Source organism: Oncorhynchus nerka, linkage group LG18 (assembly GCF_034236695.1).
Source record: "Oncorhynchus nerka isolate Pitt River linkage group LG18, Oner_Uvic_2.0, whole genome shotgun sequence".
NCBI lineage: Eukaryota > Metazoa > Chordata > Actinopteri > Salmoniformes > Salmonidae > Oncorhynchus > Oncorhynchus nerka.
This window is the reverse complement of record NC_088413.1, coordinates 32,709,619-32,729,551: the sequence shown is the minus strand read 5'-3', so window position 1 is coordinate 32,729,551 and position 19,933 is coordinate 32,709,619. Positions and strand designations below refer to the sequence as shown.

At 42.6% G+C, this 19,933-nt stretch overlaps 1 protein-coding gene across 4 annotated transcripts in view; it reads right to left on the bottom strand.

The window, feature by feature from the left end:
• LOC115145760 (bifunctional UDP-N-acetylglucosamine 2-epimerase/N-acetylmannosamine kinase-like) overlaps positions 1-19,933 on the bottom strand; it is a 111,943-nt gene that overhangs the window by 78,350 nt on the left and 13,660 nt on the right. For 2 of the 4 annotated variants that reach the window (XM_065004035.1, XM_065004036.1), the window contains exons 1-7: positions 10,586-10,779; positions 3,795-4,006; positions 3,220-3,466; positions 2,583-2,790; positions 1,506-1,658; positions 700-912; positions 276-363 (exon numbers count right to left, since the gene is read on the bottom strand). In XM_065004035.1, coding sequence (XP_064860107.1) covers positions 276-363; positions 700-912; positions 1,506-1,658; positions 2,583-2,790; positions 3,220-3,466; positions 3,795-4,006; positions 10,586-10,726 — 1,262 coding nt within the window. In that variant the 5' untranslated portion in view covers positions 10,727-10,779. Of the gene's footprint in view, positions 1-275; positions 364-699; positions 913-1,505; positions 1,659-2,582; positions 2,791-3,219; positions 3,467-3,794; positions 4,007-10,585; positions 10,780-19,933 lie in introns of those variants that run through there. The other 2 variants (XM_065004034.1, XM_065004037.1) reach the window with 2 other exon arrangements.

Below are 19,933 nucleotides of genomic sequence, written 5' to 3'. Positions count from 1 at the left end.
GACGCCAGACTGGATGTACAAGGACACACTGATTATTCACTGTTGTATTGTACTGATGACATCCTGTGAACACTGTGATTCTGTATCAGCTGACAGTCGCTGCCTTTTTATTTTGTCTTCCTACAAGCCTCTCTGGTGTTGGTGTTTACTGAACATGTGGTGCTGTCTGATTAGGATAGAAAGGCCCCGTCTCCAAGAGGTCAGTTAGACGTTTTCTCTGCTTCTGGGCTGGATGGTGTCTCCCTGTTGTAACTTGTAATAACGATAATGCTAACCAGGGGTATCTCTTCCCGAACTGCAGCTCCAGGGCATGGTAGATCTTATTCTGAGTGTCTGCGTCTCGGACATGGAGGACGTTTTCACCTGGAAATAAAAAAAAATACAGCTCAACATCCTATAAGCATTCATAATGGGACGACTTGAAGAATGACAACAAAGCAATCACCAAAACACTCACACTGTATTGGCAAATTACAATGAAGAACTATACCAGGAAATATACAATGAAAAGTAACACTGGTAACCACAAGTAGGCCCAAATGGCACACCATTTCTCCATTTAGTGCACTACTTTTGACCAGGGCCCATATTCGAGCACTATATAGGGAATGGGGTGCCATTTTGGACTAAATGGACATTAGTAGACCCCCCCCCTACCCTGCCATTTTGGACTAAATTAACATTAGTAGACCCCCCTACCAGTCTCTCTCCCAGTCTGCCTGGACCCCAGGTTGATGACGGGGGTCCCGAAGGCCCCGGCCTCTCTGACACCACAGCTGCTGTTGCCGATCATGGCCCCAGCGTGACACACCAGCTGGATGAACTGCTCGAAGGGCACGTGCTTCACCGCCCGGAAGTTAGGGTGCTGCTCCACGCCCTTCTTCCTCATCACACGCACCATCTCCTTACTTCCTGTTGGGGGTCGTCACGGAGACAGGAGTTACAAGACGGAACGGAGAAGACTGTGGGATGTCTAATTTAACCGACTCCTACACAGTCTACACTTGGACATTCAACTGAATCAACTGCAGCCATTTCTTGTTTTGCCGTAGTGTTTTGATGGATTTTAAGTACTGTAAACTTGGTTTCTCATCCTTTCTGGGGGACATTCTACGCTCTTCAAACCAGTCCTAGCCCTAACCATGAGACCGACTGAAGGATTCAGCCCTAGACACTAAATTGCCTTAGGCATTTACTGTACATTCTGTTGGCATTAGATGAGACACTTGCTGTAGCGTGTAAGATGAAACCCAAAACATGTCATGCTTGTTCCTAGCCAATTACAGAGGGAACATGTATTAGATCTAAGAAGGATCAAAGACATGCAGCTGAACTAGAAAAGCAGATCCCTTCAACAGAGCAGCCTTCTCACACTATTGACCAAGGGAGAGTTGACACTGTAGCTCCAGCTCCACAATATGCGTGTGGGGTTGCGCAATATGACGGCGCCAAGAGGAGCGAAATGAGGAAAGGGCGACAAAAAAAATAGAGAATCCCTCACTGACCTGCGTCTATGTTGGGGAAGAGGACGAGCGTTCGCTTGTTGAAGGAGATGAGGGCGTCCAACATCAGCTCGTAGATCTTGATGGAGTTCTTGATGTCAGTGGTGACCGGGTGCTGCAGGGCCACGATGTAGTCGTGCTCCTTCACATTGTCTCCTGTGGATGTCATTTAGAACATTCTCAGCATTCTAGTACTTTCTGAACTGGGTGTAGTCAACAGGCTACCACTGCCACTGCTCTTTCTGCCCTGAAGGGACTCAAAAAGCCCCAGAAATCTATGAACTGATTTAACAATATTCTTATGATAACACGTTTCCCACATCTTTCCACACCGAAGGTACTAGCTACTGTACCATATCGCTATACTATATAGTGGTATATGTACTATACCACTGTCCTAAAGCTGGTAATAAAAGGCTGGCCCTTTCAACCTGATTGGCCTGCAGCCCTGTCAATCACCCTTTATTGAAGCCTCCCCTCATTCCAACCAATCAGGTCGCTTGGATGCACTCCAGGGCACCGCCTACTCACACACCACGTTAGGGTGCGTTACCTGTATCTCGAGAAGACAAGTTGTTGGGATGCTGACAGACTTTTCACATGCTGTTTCTGAAGTGTGGTGCGTTCATTGACGAGTGCGTGTTGGAAATGAATAGTGGGTTCATGTTGGGTGTAATACCAGCCAGGGTTAGATATAATTATATGACAACGACACTGCGACTTTGTCACCTTGGTGATGTAAAGGCAGGCCATCAAACCTAAAACAAAAACGCCATCACTGTCCTCAGTCCAGGTAACTGTAGCTGACTAGGCCATCAAGGTCAGTACAAATTCCGACCAAGAGATCTGCTGCATATTCAAATAGGAGTTCAAAACTGGTGCTGTGCAGAAACTGTAGCCGTCTTAGTTTGGGTGCTTGACACTGACAGCAGAGGTTGTAATTCCCTGCCTGACCAGGAAAGACACTGGGCCCTGGAACCTGGCTATTAGTCTGGTATACTGCATTGAACTGCATTCCCCCACTGAAAAAATTTGAACAACACTGATTTAGGGGTTAAGGATAGTTACTCCAATACGTACCGAGCCAGTTCCTGATGATGTCCATGTAGTCGTCGCGGTGATGGGCGGCCAGCAGCTTGTCGTAGGAGGGGCAGCCCGCCAACAGGATGCGAGTGTGGTCCTCACACATGGCGATGAGGTGCTGTTCGGCGGTGCGGGTGCAGCAGGCGTGGTAGTGGGCCAGCTTGGAGATGGAGTGACGGATCGAGTCGTCGATGGTGCCACTCACCTTGGGATGGGAAAGGAGGAAGGATCAGACATCAGGATAAAAAAGTCTGTAGTCTCTGTGGCGGTTTGTTGAGTGTTTGAAGCACTGCTATTGCCCTTAGGGAACAAATAGTTTTTATTGAACCAAGACCATTATTATCTCTGTTATGTTGCCTTCTTTGGTTTCCAGGACTTCTGTGTATTTTTGGTAACCTCGTTATTTTTTATGGTAATAAGCAGGTATTAACTCAATAGATATTAATTACATAGTTAGATGGCAATTACACGGTAAATAGTAACTAAAATACACAAAACAACATTTAAAAAACATCCTATATCAAATACCAGGTGGAGGGAGCAACCAATATTTTCATCTAGTTATATTCGGCTCCCAACACTACTTCCGGAAAAAACCTTCAGATATATGACATCACTTCCTCCATCCCCTCACCTCCCCTCCCTCCAGGTGCAGGATGCGAATGTTCATCAGAGCGGCAGCAGTTGCCAGGGCGAGGGCGTCGAAGCGGTCGCCGTGGACGACCAGAACGTCGGGACGGAGACGGTGGAGGACATCTGGCAGCTTGACCAGCGCCAGACCCACTGACTCCACCATGGCGGCCTCGTCCTCCCCACGCACGATGGTGTGCAGCTTGGAGCCGATGTCAAAGTCATCCTGCTCGATCATCCGGAACGTGTTGCTAAAGGAGGACAGGTGGTCAAACCAATCATTTAATGAATTAATGAATACATCCTATTAGACGATTTATAAATACATAAAGTTGATTCAACTAAGTGAAATGAACAATAAAACAAAATACTGTCACGGATAAAAACACAAACTCAGACTTATTTCCTGGTCAGGTCAAGCAATCCGGAAAAAAACTTGAGACATGATTACTCAAATAACACTTTTTCATCAGAGTGCAAATAAACAATGACTGTCATTGTAAAAACATTGGCAAATAGTTGTGATTTCAGTGGATCAAGAAACTAGTTCCAGCACACCCACATTCAGCTCAAACTCACCCATAATCGTCAATGAGATGGGAACCCAGCACCACCACCTCCAGCTCAAACTCATCCGGGTTGGCCTTGATGCCAAACATGATGGGTGCCAGCTTGGAGTAGTCTGCCCGGTTACACGTTGCCACGCACACCCGCAGCTTCCTCATGGCTTTGCTCTCCTCCATCTTGTCAGTCTTCTCTCTCGTCCTCTGCATTCTCAGATAGTACAGTTCCTGGTGAGCAGAGAGAGAGAGAGAGATGATGGTGTTTAGAGTTGAGACGCTGGAATGTCAGTCAAAGGAAGCTGTGATGAAAACAGTGAGGTTTATAAGAGTGGCCTGTGGCACGATGCTCCTCATCATGTTCTGTGAAGGGAGTAGTACACAGCATTGTACGAGATCTTCAGTTTCTTGGCAATTTGTCACATCATTTCTCAGAACAAGAATAGACTGACGAGTTTCAGAAGAAAGTTATTTGTTTCTGGCCATTTTGAGCCTGTAATCGAACCCACCAATGTTGATGCTCCAGATACTCAACTAGTCTAAAGAAGGCCCGTTTTATTGCTTCTTTAAATCAGTACAACAGTTTTCAGCTGTGCTAACATAATTGCCTTTTAAAATTATAAACTTGGATTAGCTAACAAAACATGCCATTGGAACACAGTAGTGATGGTTGCTGATAATGGGCCTCTGTACGCCCATGTAGATGTTCCATTAATATTCCAGCTACAATAGTAATTTACAACATTAACAATGTCTACACAATTTATCAATTTGATGTTATTTTAAATGGACCAAAAATGTGTTTTTCTAAGTGACCCCAAACATTTGAACGGTAGTGTATATATATATATATATTTATTAATAACTATCCCACCTCGCACAGCAACACTACCTGATGGGGGACTGTGAGCACTCTAAGATTTGTTTTTAGAAGCAAATGGGCACAGGCATAAAAAGTTGGTTTAATTTACTTGAAAGTCTAAAGTGAGACTTTCTTGGCTATTTACACACATGATACTCCAGTGGCCCTGTTACCAAAGTAACCTGAAAGGGGCGTCTAAACATTGTCTGATATTTCTTAAACTACTCAAGGTCACAGAATATTAAATATACCACATTACTACTTACTAGTAAGACATTTCTTGTTTTAGAAACATTAAGTATGCACATTCATTTTGATTGTGTAATTATGGCAACACCCCCCCAAAAATGTTTTTATCTACCTGCCACCGTGGCTGGTATACCAAAAGTAAGTCTTAGTCATTATCCCCTTCATTTGAGGAAAACAGGCCTATCTTTGCGAGAGGGAGGGAATCGGATTTCATTGGTCCTCAACTTCTGGCTCAGACACTTCATTTCAGGATAAATGGAGTTAGCCTGCCCCGTTTGTTCTGAACGATTCATTGCCATAGAAATGTACCTGGCTAAAAAAGGTGAGACGTTCGTGTCACCAGTTATCCCGAGTTGACCTCCGAGTTGACCAAAGCTTCCTCGCCAACTCCTCAAACCAGATTCATAGTATAGGGCTATGGTCTGCTGTGTCAACTAACTATGCCTGGTGATCCACTCTTGTTCAACCAACAAGGCTACTTCTATCAACAACTCTGATCGAGACTACTACTATCTAGAGGGGAATGTCACGAAGCAGGATCAATAAGTTAGCCAGCTAACTTACTTCAAATGTTCCGCAATAACTTCGCATTATTTCGGAATATATGCTTGAAATTGGTATGGACTGATACGATTGTTATCCAAGTTAGCAGGATCACCAAGTTAGCCAGCTTTTGTAGTATGCCCCTCTGATCCGACTACAACAACTCTGATCTGGGGCTATTCTCACAAAGAGTCTCGGAGTAGGAGTCCTGATCTCGGATCAGAAACCCCCCTGTACAGTCATTATAATCTAAAAAGGCAAAACTGATCCTAGATCAGCATTCCTACTAACTGCGACACTTTATGAATATGGGCCCTGGGCTATGCTCATCTAATATACACTACAACAGTAACACCTCGTATCGTATCTCCATGCAGGACAATACTCCCATGGGTTCTCCTATTATGTAGGCACTGTTGCATGAAAACACACACACACACACACACAAAAACTAAACCACAAAACGAATTCATAAACAAATACTAGCCTTATATAGTCCTGTCCTCATGGACAGACACCGGTTCTGATATGGAAGGGCAAGTCTGACAATTATCTCCACAATCATTGGATGGCTACCTACGACAACCAATCACAGCTATGATGTTGAAGGCGCACAGTGAAGGGATCGGAAAAGTAATAGGTCAAGAGTTCAGTGCCTCCGCTGCCATTGAATGTGATAAAGGGTTAGAGAGAGGCGGGGGTCATAGTGATTTGCAAAAGCAATAGACGTATAGCAAATCGACCACAATGATTTGTCGTTATCAACCAGTGGTGGAAAAAGTACCCAATTGTCATGCTTGATTAAAAGTAAAAGATACGTTCATAGAAAATGACTCAAGTAAAAGTCACCCAGTAAAATTCTACTTGAGTAAAAGTCTAAAAGTCCTTGGTTAAAAAATATACTTCAGGATCAAAAGTAAAAGTATAAATAACTTCAAATTCCTTATATTAAGTGTGTGTTTTGGACCCTTTTCCTGTCCTGCTAAGCATTCAAAATGTCTGATGGTCTGATGAAACCAAGATTGAAATCTTTGGCCTGAATGCCAAGCGTCACGTCTGGAGGAAACCTGGCACCATCCCTACGGTGAAGAATGGTGGTGGCAGCATCATGCTGTGGGGATGTTTTTCAGAGGCAGGGACTGAGAGACTAGTCAGGATCGAGGGAAAGGGTTATTGTGTGTAGATTGATGAGGAAAATAAACAATTTAATCCATTTTCGAATAAGGCTGTAACGTAACAAATGTGGAAAAAAAGTCAAGGGGTCTGAATACTTTCCAAAGGCACTGTATATAAACATGCTTCTGTGTGTTTTGTTTGTGAGCTCAAAAATGGACAGTGATGTCCAACGGGCCTTTGAAAAACAAAACACTTTATCATAGAATATGGGGTCATCCTGCAGGTGGTTCCTGAAACTAATTCAACCTGTGTGTGAATCCATTAAGTCTTAAGTTAAGGAGAGTCTCCTCCCAAGGTCTAGAGAGAAGGCCCTGCTGTACACTCCAGCCGCTAACAAGCTACTTGTATCTGTGGTCTCTCATGTCAACACTGATGTGAATGGTTAAAGTTGGTTACCTGGAAGCTTAGCCAGATATGGTCTACTGGTTTATTGAAACTCTACACTCAAATTGTTGTGATATGTTTCAATTTGATTACTTATTTTAAAAAGGCACATGACACAAAACCAAGTATAAAAAGATAGTCACAAAGAAGTAAAGCTTTGAGAAAATGTACTTTTCTCCCGGGTGCTCCGTCATGGCTGCCTGCTTCGACACCTGCCCGCGTCTCTGCTCGTCTCGGTCAATAAAACATCTCATACGACACCTGCCCGCGTCTCTGCTCGTCTCGGTCAATAAAACATCTCATACGACACCTGCCCGCGTCTCTGCTCGTCTCGGTCAATAAAACATCTCATACGACACCTGCCCGCGTCTCTGTCAATAAACTCTCATACGACACCTGCCCGTGTCTCTGCCGTTCGTGCCGCCTCTCGGTCAATAAAACATCTCATACGACACCTGCCCGCATCTCTGCTCGTCTCGGTCAATAAAACATCTCATACGACACCTGCCCGCGTCTCTGCTCGCTCCCGGTCAATAAAACATCTCATACGTCAATAAAACACCTGACCCGCCCGCGTCTCTGCTCGTCTCGGTCAATAAAAAACGCACCTCATCTCTACGGTCAATAAAACACCGACACCCGCGTCTCTGCTCGTCCTGTCAATAAAACGTCTCTACGACACCTGTCAATAAAACGTCTCTGACACCTCGTCTCTGCTCGGTCAATAAAACATCTCATACGACACCTGCCTCGGCGTCTCTGCTGCCGCGTCTCTGCTCGTCTCTGTCAATAAAACATCTCATACGACACCTGCCCGTGTCTCTGCTCGTCTCGTCCAATAAAACATCTCATACGACACCTGCCCGCGTCTCTGCTCGTCTCGGTCAATAAAACATCTCATACGACACCTGCCCGTGTCTCTGCTCGTCTCGGTCAATAAAACATCTCATACGACACCTGCCCGTGTCTCTGCTCGTCTCGGTCAATAAAACATCTCATACGACACCTGCCCGTGTCTCTGCTCGTCTCGGTCAATAAAACATCTCATACTCTGTAAGCCATCCTGATCTCTCTTCATCATCAATTACCTAGAGTCCTTCGACAGCCTTAGCAAATTTGTTTCATTCTACTATTACAGAATGTTTCTGCAGTGAACATATTATGAATGTACTTCGGTGGTATAAATATCAACGAAGAAAAGTGTTGATATAGCCTACACTAGGCTACGCTGTAAGATCGATCAAAGTCTAAAATCAAATTCAACAGAACCAAAAATAGTCAGAACTGATACCACGTCAAGATAGATCATGGGATAATATTTACACAGTATAAGCAAACCCCTGATAAGATCAACGTCAACAAAACAAAATGATTGTGGACTTCAAGGAAACAGCAGAGGGAGCACCCCACTATCCACATCGACGGGACAGCAGTGGAGAAAGTGGAAGGTTAAGGTCCTCGGCGTACACATCACAGACAAACTGAAATGGTCCATCCGTACAGACAGCGTGGTGAAGAAGGCACCACAGCGCCTCTTCAACTTCAGGAGGCTGGAGAAATTTGGCTTGGCCCCTAAGACCCTCACAAACTTCTACAGATGCACAATTAAGAGCATCCTGTCTGGCTGCACCACCGCCTGGTACGGCAACTGCGCCATCCATAACCGCCGGGATCTCCAGAGGGTGGTGCGGTCTGCACAACGCATCACCAAGGTCAACCTACCTGTTCCTCCAGGACACCTACAGCACCCAATGTCACAGGATGGCCAAAAAGACCAAGGACAACAACCACCCGAGCCACTGCCTGTTCACCCCACTTATCCAGGAGACGAGGTCAGTACAGGTGCATCAAAGCTGGGACCGAGAGACTGAAAAACAGCTTTTATCTCAAGGCCACCAGACTGTTAAAACAGCCATCACTAACACAGTGAGGCTGCTGCCTATACACAGACTTGAAATCATTGGCCACTTTAATAAATGGAACACTAGTCACTTTAATAATGTTTACATATCTTGCATTACTCATCCCATATGTATATACACTGTATTTTACACCATCTATTGCATCTTGCTTATGCCGCTCGGTCAATGCCGATCCATATATTTATATGTGTATATTCTTATTCCATCCCTTCACCGCTTCAATAGAACTGAGACTGAGATGTCTTCCACCAAGCTGTGAAGTAATAATTGACTCGCAGCAGAGCGGCAGTGTACAAATGCAGCTGTACCAACGCCCAGGCAAACAGACCCCTAAAAACAAGTGCAGTCAAAAGAACACAACTGTAAAGGTTATGGTGCACTACTAACTACAGCCTAATATTGACAGACGCGTCAACAAGTAAACCCAAGCCTGGGGCGTTCCTGGAGGTGGTTTAAAAATGGGACTGTGCCAGACGTTGTCCATAAGTAATCCCCTTTGAGGTTTCAACTTCGGAGCAGATGATCGGCGGTGATAAGTCATTATTATTAGATGATTAAGTTTGGTTTCCCAGACCCAGATTAAAGACTTCTCCGCTGAAAATGATATTTTTTTTTTTTTTTTTTAAATCTAGGAGAGGCTAAATCAAGGCTGCTCACCACAGCATAGTTTTGACACCCAGTTAAAAAAAAATATAATTAAAACCTGATGTAGTACAGAGCAAGACAGGCCTACATTCAGGCACCGTCACAGCATCCAAACGACCACAAATACTGAAAGACGCCCAGCTGACCGTTTCCCTGGGATATCGAGGCATAGCCCCGTGAACCGCTCTAACTTTCATAAAAAGATATTGCATAGTGCCCCAAATGCTATGATATTCTTAATATAAAGGAGTCAAAAGCTCTGATGACCATCAGTTGGCCTCATCAATGTTTTAACCTACAACCAAACATTGTATGCATGTCATCTTGGAAACAAACCCCTTTCATTCAATGACATGTGGAGTGATGAGACACGGTGCCTCAATTGAACATGTCACATTCACATAGTCTCACAGTCATAAGGCTACGCTAGCAACCAGAAGAGAAACCTTCGTATTTTTCAATGAACTGACTCCCATTCAACTGCAACGTGAAATTAAATCTTTATCCTTTGTTTTGTTGAACAACGAGAAGAGAAACATTGGGCAGTCCATGCATTCAGACAGACAGCCAATGCATTCATCACAACAATCCAACCAACCCATCCCTTCTCTGCATCTCTCTCCCTGACACACACACACACAGCCTGCAGACTACGCCGGATGTCTAACTGAAAAGCTAACATGCTAGCCAGGCATTTTTCCTCCCCGCACTGGTTTGGTTCTTAAGGTGCGTTTACATAGGCAGCCCAATTCTGATCTTTTCACAAATTGGTCTTTTGACCAAAAAGATCAGCTCTGAAAAAGATCGGATGTGAAAAAAAGCTGATGTGATTGGTCAAAAGAAAAAATTCTGAATTTGTCTGCCTGTCTAAACATAGCCTTCGAGACAGAATCCACCCTCCCTCTGACACACACTGCCCTTGTTTCCAATGAAGTGTCACAAGACCGGGGCTGCTTCCTATTCTGAGCGATAAGGGGAGCAGCAGCATGCGAGGAGGAAAAAAGGAGGATAAAAGCCACCTTGACTCACATGAGGGTTTCTGCCTATAGGCCTTGGACGCATGGTCAGTCCACTCTGCGATCCACTCCTCTCCCTCTCTCTTTCAGAGCTCCCCCTCTCTCTATCCTTCTCTCCTCCTTTCTTTGGTCTCTTTGCTTCCCTTCGGATCATTTGAAAGTCTCACTGCAAAAGGCTAGCTGGTCTTCCTCCTAGCTGACAAAGCAGCAGCAGCCTGCCGAGAGAGAGTAAAGAGGGGAGGGGCCTTCCCTCATCTGACTCAAGAGAGCCCTGATTGGCTGCTGGGCGAGAGGGAACGATTGAAGCTTCCTGCATCGGAGCCTCTTACAGCCAGGGCCCAATATATTACAGACTGACTATGATCTCAACAACCCAGATAAATCAATGCTTAATAAGAAATGTGAGGCCAATAACCATATATTGATAATGAAGCGAAGTCTTTTTTTCTCCCTAATGTTGCAAACCCAGCTTTCTGTTGTCACCCCCAAGCTAAAGGCTCGTCACACAATGTTTTAAAACAGCAGGTTTTTAAAGGACAATAGAGTTCAGTCATGTTCTTTGTTGTCGCAGAAAATCAAGTATCATGATTTGTGGTATTGCAATACTGGTACCGTGACAACCATAGGTCTGGGAATCAATGACCATCATTGCCCCCTTCCTAATCAATAAATATGTCAGTATCAACACATCAGCAGTGAATTATAGACCAAAGGGTTTCTTGAAAACACTCCAAGAGCCCCTCTCTTTAACCTTAGATGCACTCTCAAACAAAATGTTAAAAAATGATACAGAATAAAACATTTCTAGAACATTTCTTCCTACTTGGAAGTTTTTCATTGTGATGAAGTCAAGCCCGTTTTTATTTTGTCTGGAGTCATTTTCTCTGCCTTCCCAGTTCGTTGGAGTGGGAGTCACAATAGTTGTAGTAGATATCACTTGATCAGCCATCCTTTGAAGATGGTAGACCTAGCTTAGGTCTGAGCAATATGGACAAATCTATGGGTGATTCACAATAAGCTTTGTTGTACAATTAAAAGGTCAAATACACTGCATTTCATATAGTCAGCAATAATCTAATGAATTCAGGGTTTACCTAGCCTAAATATAAGCCTTCCACTACCATTAAATCCACTAATAATTGAATCAATATAGTTTAACTGTTTTTTTGCAATAATCACTGATCTGGGTTTCAAGTGCATCTATGAAAATGTCCTTTTCGTTACAAATGTAACGCGCATTCACTAATATCTAACTTCTTGTAGCAGGCATTATAGAAAATTAACACAAGTCTCAAACAATCTCGCAAGCACAAGCTCACGTTCTAGTGAGTAGCCAGCTAATCTTTATATTTAAAGTCTAGCCAACTTGGATCTATTTGCTAGCTAACAACGAGGTAGAACAGTTGGAATGTTATGAACACACCCACACCCAACTGTTTGAACAGCATGCTAACCTGTCTACTTTGTTCAGATGTTGAATTCAGGTGGACTACCTTGAGATAACAAGTTACCAATTCCTTATATAATTTTGTTTCATGCTTATTGCACATTTATAAAACTGATTAGACAGCTAGTATAACAGTCTTTGGCTAAAATGCTTCTGGCGAACCGCAATGGCCCGGTGCCACAAACTGAACATTAATTTTCCAGAATAAATGTTCATTAATACTTCCGTTTTAGTAGTGTCTGCCCTGCGCCCAATTTGAGTAGTTAAGACATACAAGGGGTATCGTTAGAAAGACTAACTTCTGTGTTACGGTAAAATAATGTTTAAATTTGTTTCGGTGTCCATGTGACAGATTCCGTTAGATTAAACCTCAGACGCAAATAGCGAGTTGAAATCTCGTGTGAGAGGAATGAGTGATATGGTTGAGGGGCTTGGTGTTTGTTAATGTAAATGGAACGGTTCACAGCCTACACTCACTGCACTCAGCACAGAGGTGCGAAGGAACCAACAACAACAACAACAACACGAGAACAGGCGGACATACATGCTCATAAAAACAACTGGATTCTGATACAATCATTTGGAATATTGCGCAAAAACAAATTAATTCGCCATATCGCCAGCCCTAGCCTAGTTACACCGAAAGGAATAATTAAGTCATGTTGTAGATATTCTTGCCCTGTCTACATACCACCTAGATGAGACGAATGCGAGGTGGGTGGAGGACTGAACATATTATATGCTAGACACGGAATTCACAGGGACCTCACAATACGACATTATTGTAACGGCCCTGGGTTTATAAGCGCGGATGTCGATAGCGCGCTGGACTTCGGGCTAGAAGGTCGAGGGTTCGAGACCTGCTCCCTGCCTGTTTCATTACATTATCGTGACACTTATGTGACGATACCATATGCATTGCTATTCTCAGGATTTCATATGCGTTTGATTTGATACTGAGATTTTATTGCGATTTCATGTTCCAAACCCCAGATAACGCGCGTACCTTTGGCCGACGTATGTATATATATATCTATGTAGTTTGGAGAAGATATCAATGAGACATCAGAACAGAATGTCGATGTATAAAACAATGTAGAACTGTAAGATGTAGGAATTCTAAATACATCAAAGTCTTGCCGTTTATACAGCGTTTGCTAATTGGCATCTTCCCAATGTATCCTGTATACATCGTGCCTACGTTGGGCAGACATACGTGTGCTATCTGGGAACATATTGCGCACTACGTCTGGTTTCAGAGAGACAGAGAGCATGATAACATTGGTTTTGATCAGTCATGAAAAGATATTTAAAAACATGCTGGCTCACTATTTAAAAAGATGGGAGAACAAGCTATAGGATGAATACTGGAGTTTTGGCACAGGCACAGCCGACTATCGCTAGCTAATTACTACTGCTGTTGATACGCCTAGGCCCTAAACACTTACTGGGTGTGAACTGACATCTGCCAAAGCCAGGAATTTTCCCCATCATGGAACATGAAGTTGGAACGTATAGCCTGCGCCTCTACACATGCACACACGCCTAATTTTCCCTTGCAAAAAAAAAAAGAAGAAAAAAAAGCGTCTTCTGTGCTGAATAAAGTTTCCACTGTTGTTCAAAACCGCAAATGCCAATTAAGTAACACAGACCCGGCCTAGTAATGAAAAACGGACAAGAATTTGATGATGACATATTCTCCATACCAGACGCATGAAGCAATAATGCTGCCGGGAATACTACTAAGCTTATAAAAAAAATATTTTAAAAAAATACTGTGCTGCTTTCTAAAACCAAGCAAAAATAAATACAAACTATCCCTTTTCAAATTTACAGTAAAATATAAAACCTAAACTAATCACAGCGGGGTTGGGTTAAATGCGGAAGACACATTTCAGTTGAATGCATTCAGTTGAACAACTGACTAGGTATCCCCCTTTCCATACCTATTCTCCCCCAGCCCCCAATAAAACAGTAGGCCAAATAGAATTACCAAAGTATCACCTCACTGTTCAGGCTTCCCCTCTAAAAAAAACAGTGCAGAAGAAAGAGAGCAAACAAAACTAAAATAAGGTACCACCAACCTAGCCTGGACTCCACTCTTAAGCCATAGTCCACTTCGAGCGAGATAGCTGGTCATTGTACCACGTGGTCTGTCGCCCCAGGCTAGTAGTACTAACAAATATGTTTGTTTACTAGCCTAGTTCCAAGAACAGCATAGGCATAATTCCAGTCAGTCACAGATACTCAGCCTAATAATTATAAGGTGACACATAGTTATTAATAGTTGTAAGGTGAGATAAACTTTTTTTTATTTTATTGAACCTTTAACTAGGCAACGTCAGTTATGAACAAATTCTTATTTACAATGAAGGCCTAGAAAAAGTGGGTTTACCTGCCTTGTTCAGGGGAAGAACGACAAGAGTTTTACCTTGTCAGCTCGGGGTTTTCGTTTAATGGCCCAACGCTCTAACCACTAGGCTAGACAGATACTTGGTAATAACAGTTGGCTTCCAGGCATGACATAGAACTTAATTCAGCATGGGCTATTGACACACTGGGTGTGGATTGATACAACCAAATGGATCCAGCCAACAAGAAACATGTCAGCTTGAGCACAGTGTGAAATGTGGTCCAACAAAATGATACATCTAGGCCTATCCTGTGTCAGAAACAATCCACGAAATAGGGTACAATCGCAAAGGGAATGACTAGGTTAGTTGTAGCTAGCTCCAGAATGATTATGGATCCTTTTCTTACACAACGTCATGATACTTGAGAAATATGCTAGATTTCACCTCATGTTGCGACAGAACCCGTTAGTCCTAACTCTTAGTACTCCTATCCAATGTTCCTTCCATGCCAATATCGGAGTTGAAATAACTACTCCCTGCACTGGCACTTCCAAAATGTCACTTGACTAAAAGGCGTAGCTCAGGGTTGAATCAGGTTCCACAACTGGGGTTGGAGTAAAAACCTACAGGATGATGCCAGGAACAGGGTTGGCATCAGTGCTTAATTTGGGCCGGATCCTGCCGGAACCTCTGTTTTGGACTGCCGCTTTCCGGGAACCTATTTGCCAGAAACAGTTACTTCTCGCGGCATGTACAATAATTTTCACTTTGCAGTTCAAGAATTTGATTTTTTTTTAAAGGGGGGGGGGGGATAAAATCAGGTTGACTGACCTCCCACTTAAGCCACAACAAATAAACTGAAATCTATGAACAAACATGTTTTCACAACTAAACATATTTCACCATTGACAGCCCCTTTCTCTGCACACTCAAGGAATGAAGGAGAGCGAGAGGTGATGGAAAACACAATGGTGAAATATTCTGTAGCTAAACAAAGTCATGCTAGCCTATTAATTATAGAAACATAAAATATTCCCCATTACTATTGAAAATCAAATATAAATGCACTATATATTGTAGGCTAACTATTCTGTAAGCTGCCCTACATAATCAATGTTTGGAATGTAACGTAAGAATCAGTCCATATAGTATGCATAATAACTGTCCACACTCAAAGCCGATTACTAGAGTTTGTTTCATTTTGTAGGTGACGAATTACAGTGCATTCAGTGCATCCTTTGACTTTTTCCACATTTTGTTACGTTACACCCTTATTCTAAACTGGATTAAATAAAACATGTCCTCAATCTACACACATTACCCCATAATGACAAAGTGACATGTTGACATTTTTGCAAATGTATATATATATATTTTTTTAAGTATTTACATAACTATTCAGACCCTTTACTATGAGACTTGAAATTGAGCTCAGGTGTGGCCAAATTGAGCAATTGGGGTAGAAGGGCCTTGGTCAGGGAGGTGACCAAGAACCCGATGGTCACTGACAGGGCTCCTCTGTGGAGATGGAACCTTCCAGAAGGACAACCATCTCTGCAGTACTCCACCAATCAGGTATTCTGGTAGAGTGGCCAGGCGGAAGCCACTCCTCAGTAAAAGGCACATGACAGCACGCTTTGGAGTTTGCCAAAAGGCACTAAAGAACTCTCAGACCATGAGAAACAAGATTATCTGGTCTGATGAAACCAAGACTGAACTCGTTGACCTGAATGCCAAGCGTCACGTCTGGAGGAAACCTGGCACCATCCCTACGGTGAAGCAATGTGGTGGCAGCATCATGCCGTGGGGATGGTTTTTAGTGGCATGGACTGGGAGACTAGTCAGGACCGAGGGAAAGATGAACGCAGCAAAGTACAGAGAGATCCTTGATGAAAACCTGCTCCAGAGCGCTCAGGTCCTCAGACTGGGGTGAAGGTTCACTTTCCAACAGGACAACGACCCTAAGCACACAGCAAAGACAACGCAGGAGTGGCTTCGGAACAAGTCTCTGAATGTCCTTGAGTGGCCCAGCCAGAGCCCAGACTTGAACCCGGTCAAGCATTTCTGGAGAGACCTGAAAATAGCTGTACAGCGATGCTCCCCAACCTGACAGAGCTTGAGAGGATCTGCAGAGAAGAATGGGAAAAACTCCCCAAATACAGGTGTGCCACGCTTGTAGCGTCATATTCAAGAAGGCTCGAGTCTGTTATTGCTGCCAAAGGTGCTTCAACAAGGTACTGAGTAAAGGGTCTGAATACGTACGTAAATGTCATTTTATAGATTTGCAAAACCTTTTTTTTTTTTTAAGGGGTGGATCAGCTAAATATTGCAGAAAGAATATTGGTTCCATCAATGTAATTGTCTGCATCATTTCCAATCCCCCGTCTGTGGTTATCACCTGCAGAACCACTCCTTTATTGGGGGTGTCTTGCTAATTGCCTATAATTTCCACCTGTTGTCTATTTTATTTGCACAACAGCATGTGAAATGTATTGTCAATCAGTGTTGCTTCCTAAGTGGACAGTTTAATTTCACAGAAGTGTGATTGACTTGGAGTTACATTGTGTTGTTTATGTGTTCCCTTTATTTTTTTGAGCAGTGTACATACACATACCTATATAGACATATATACTTTTTTAAAGAATATACCTTTATTATTATTCCCCGCAAACCCTACCACCGATCCCCCAATTTGAGTAAACCAATCAACACTTTGGCTTTTACCTTCAATTTATACATCTTATACACATTTTACATTCAGTCTATTTTACAAGAGTTATTTTCTGTTTGTTTTTAGTCCTTCCTCTATTTCTGATGTCCATCCAGTTTGATTTCTATTTGTAACTGTGCTATTTCACAAAAGTTCTGAACATATATACATTTTACAGACCCCGTATGTTCTACATGTTTTATCTTGCTATTAGTCCCTTCAGCTCCATCCAACCTCTCAACATCATCCATTTTGGATTTCTATTTGCCATATATTTTTCAACTGTGCTGTGATGCTTCACAAACTACTTGAACCTTTCTATTCTCATAGCTTCTACAGATTGTAAATTAAAAATAAACATTTTTGGTAAAATAATTATTATATTATTGATTGATTGACTATGGCTTTTCAAATCACCCAGTATTGCTGTCTGCAGCGTTAGTTCTAGGCAAATGTTGCAATTCTTCAGCCATTCCTGGACTTGACCAAAAACGAGCTACATAATGGACAATACCAAAATAAATTATCTAATGACTGCCTCCTCACAGCAGAATCTGCAGAACTGGGAAGATTGTATCCCCCATATATATAACATTCTATTAGTTGCAAGAATTTTGTATAGTAATTTAAATTGAAAAATGTGAGTGTTTGGCATCCGGCGTTGTTTTGCGTATCAATTCATAAACCATGTGCCATGGAATGGGTACATCGAAAATCTCTTCCCAAGTATATTTGAATTTAACCACAATATTTGTTGTATTATTTGTTCTGTCTAATGCTTGTTTAAAAAATAAGATATTTTGGAGATTATTTCCTTTTCAAACAATCGAAAGTGGGCTGGTGTAATCTAAGTAAAGGGAAAAAAGGCCCTTCTTGAACATAGGATGAGACATTTGTACCAATTTACTAGAGAACCAGTTTGGATTTAAGTATAACTTTTGTATGACTGATGCCTTTACTGAGAGGTCTAATGCTTTAATATTTAATCATTTCTGCCCTCCGAATTCATATTTGTTATATAAATAGGCCCTTTTAATTTGATCTGGCTTGCCGTTCCAAATAAAATTGAATATTTTATGTTCATATAATGTAAAAAGCAGGTCACTAGGTGTAGGCAAAACCATATGCAAATAGGTAAACTGTGATATAACTAAAGAGTTGATCAGGGTGAGTTCCTGTAGGTTCATGCTCTACAACATCCGCAGAGTACGACCCTGCCTCACACAGGAAGCGGCGCAGGTCCTAATCCAGGCACTTGTCATCTCCCGTCTGGATTACTGCAACTCGCTGTTGGCTGGGCTCCCTGCCTGTGCCATTAAACCCCTACAACTCATCCAGAACGCCGCAGCCCGTCTGGTGTTCAACCTTCCCAAGTTCTCTCACGTCACCCCGCTCCTCCGCTCTCTCCACTGGCTTCCAGTTGAAGCTCGCATCCGCTACAAGACCATGGTGCTTGCCTACGGAGCTGTGAGGGGAACGGCACCTCAGTACCTCCAGGCTCTGATCAGGCCCTACACCCAAACAAGGGCACTGCGTTCATCCACCTCTGGCCTGCTCGCCTCCCTACCACTGAGGAAGTACAGTTCCCGCTCAGCCCAGTCAAAACTGTTCGCTGCTCTGGCCCCCAATGGTGGAACAAACTCCCTCACGACGCCAGGACAGCGGAGTCAATCACCACCTTCGGGAGACACCTGAAACCCCACCTCTTTAAGGAATACCTAGGATAGGATAAAGTAATCCTTCTCACCCCCCCCCCTTAAAAGACTTAGATGCACTATTGTAAAGTGGCTGTTCCACTGGATGTCATAAGGTGAAAGCACCAATTTGTAAGTCGCTCTGGATAAGAGCGTCTGCTAAATGACTTAAATGTAAATGTAAATTTTTCCACAAATAGACAGGTATTTTCCTTTCCATGGTAGCAAGATCGTATCTATTTTTGCTAACTTTCTATAAAAATGTATTGGAGTGAGATCATTTCTTTCTTTTGGGATTTGTATACCGAGTATGTCCACATCTCCTTCAGTCCATTTTATTGGTAAACTACATGGTAATGTAAAATTTGCATTTTTTTGTGATCCAATGCGTAATAATTATTTTATCATAATTTGGTTTTAATCCAGAGAGAATAGCAAAAGTATCTAGATCCTCTATGAGGCCGTGGAGAGACTAATTGTGGTTTTAAAAGAAAACATGAATCAGCGTACAATGACACCTTAGTTTTTAAGCCACGGATTTCTAATCCCTTAATATTATTGTTTCATCTAATCTTAACAGCTAACATTTCGATGGCAATAATAAATAGATATGCCGAAAGTGGACAACCTTGTTTTACTCCTCTAGAGAGTTTAAAACTTTGAGATGTAGCCATTTATTCTAGGCATTTATATATAAACTCCAGTCGTACTTTATCTGGGGTCCCGGATATTTCATAGTATACTATTGTTTCCAGTACTTGTCTTATATCATCTCCAATGTATCGTCCATGTAAAAAACCTGTCTGATTAGGATGAATAATATCTGAAAATACTTTTTTAATTCTATGCGCCAAGCATTTTGCTAGGATTTTTGCATCACAACACTGAAGTGTAAGAGGTCTCCAATTTTTTAAATGGACTGGATCTTTATATATACCACTTGGGTCCTGTTTCAGTAATAATGATATCAGACCTTGTTGCATGTCTGATAATCTACCATTTATATAGGAGTGGTTAAAACATAATAATGGTCCTTTGAGTATATCAAAAAAAGTTTTGTATACTTCCACTGGTATGCCATCCAGCCCTGGAGTTTTCCCCATCCTTAAAGAACCCCAATTGCATCAAGCAGTTCCTCCTCTGTAATTTGGCATTT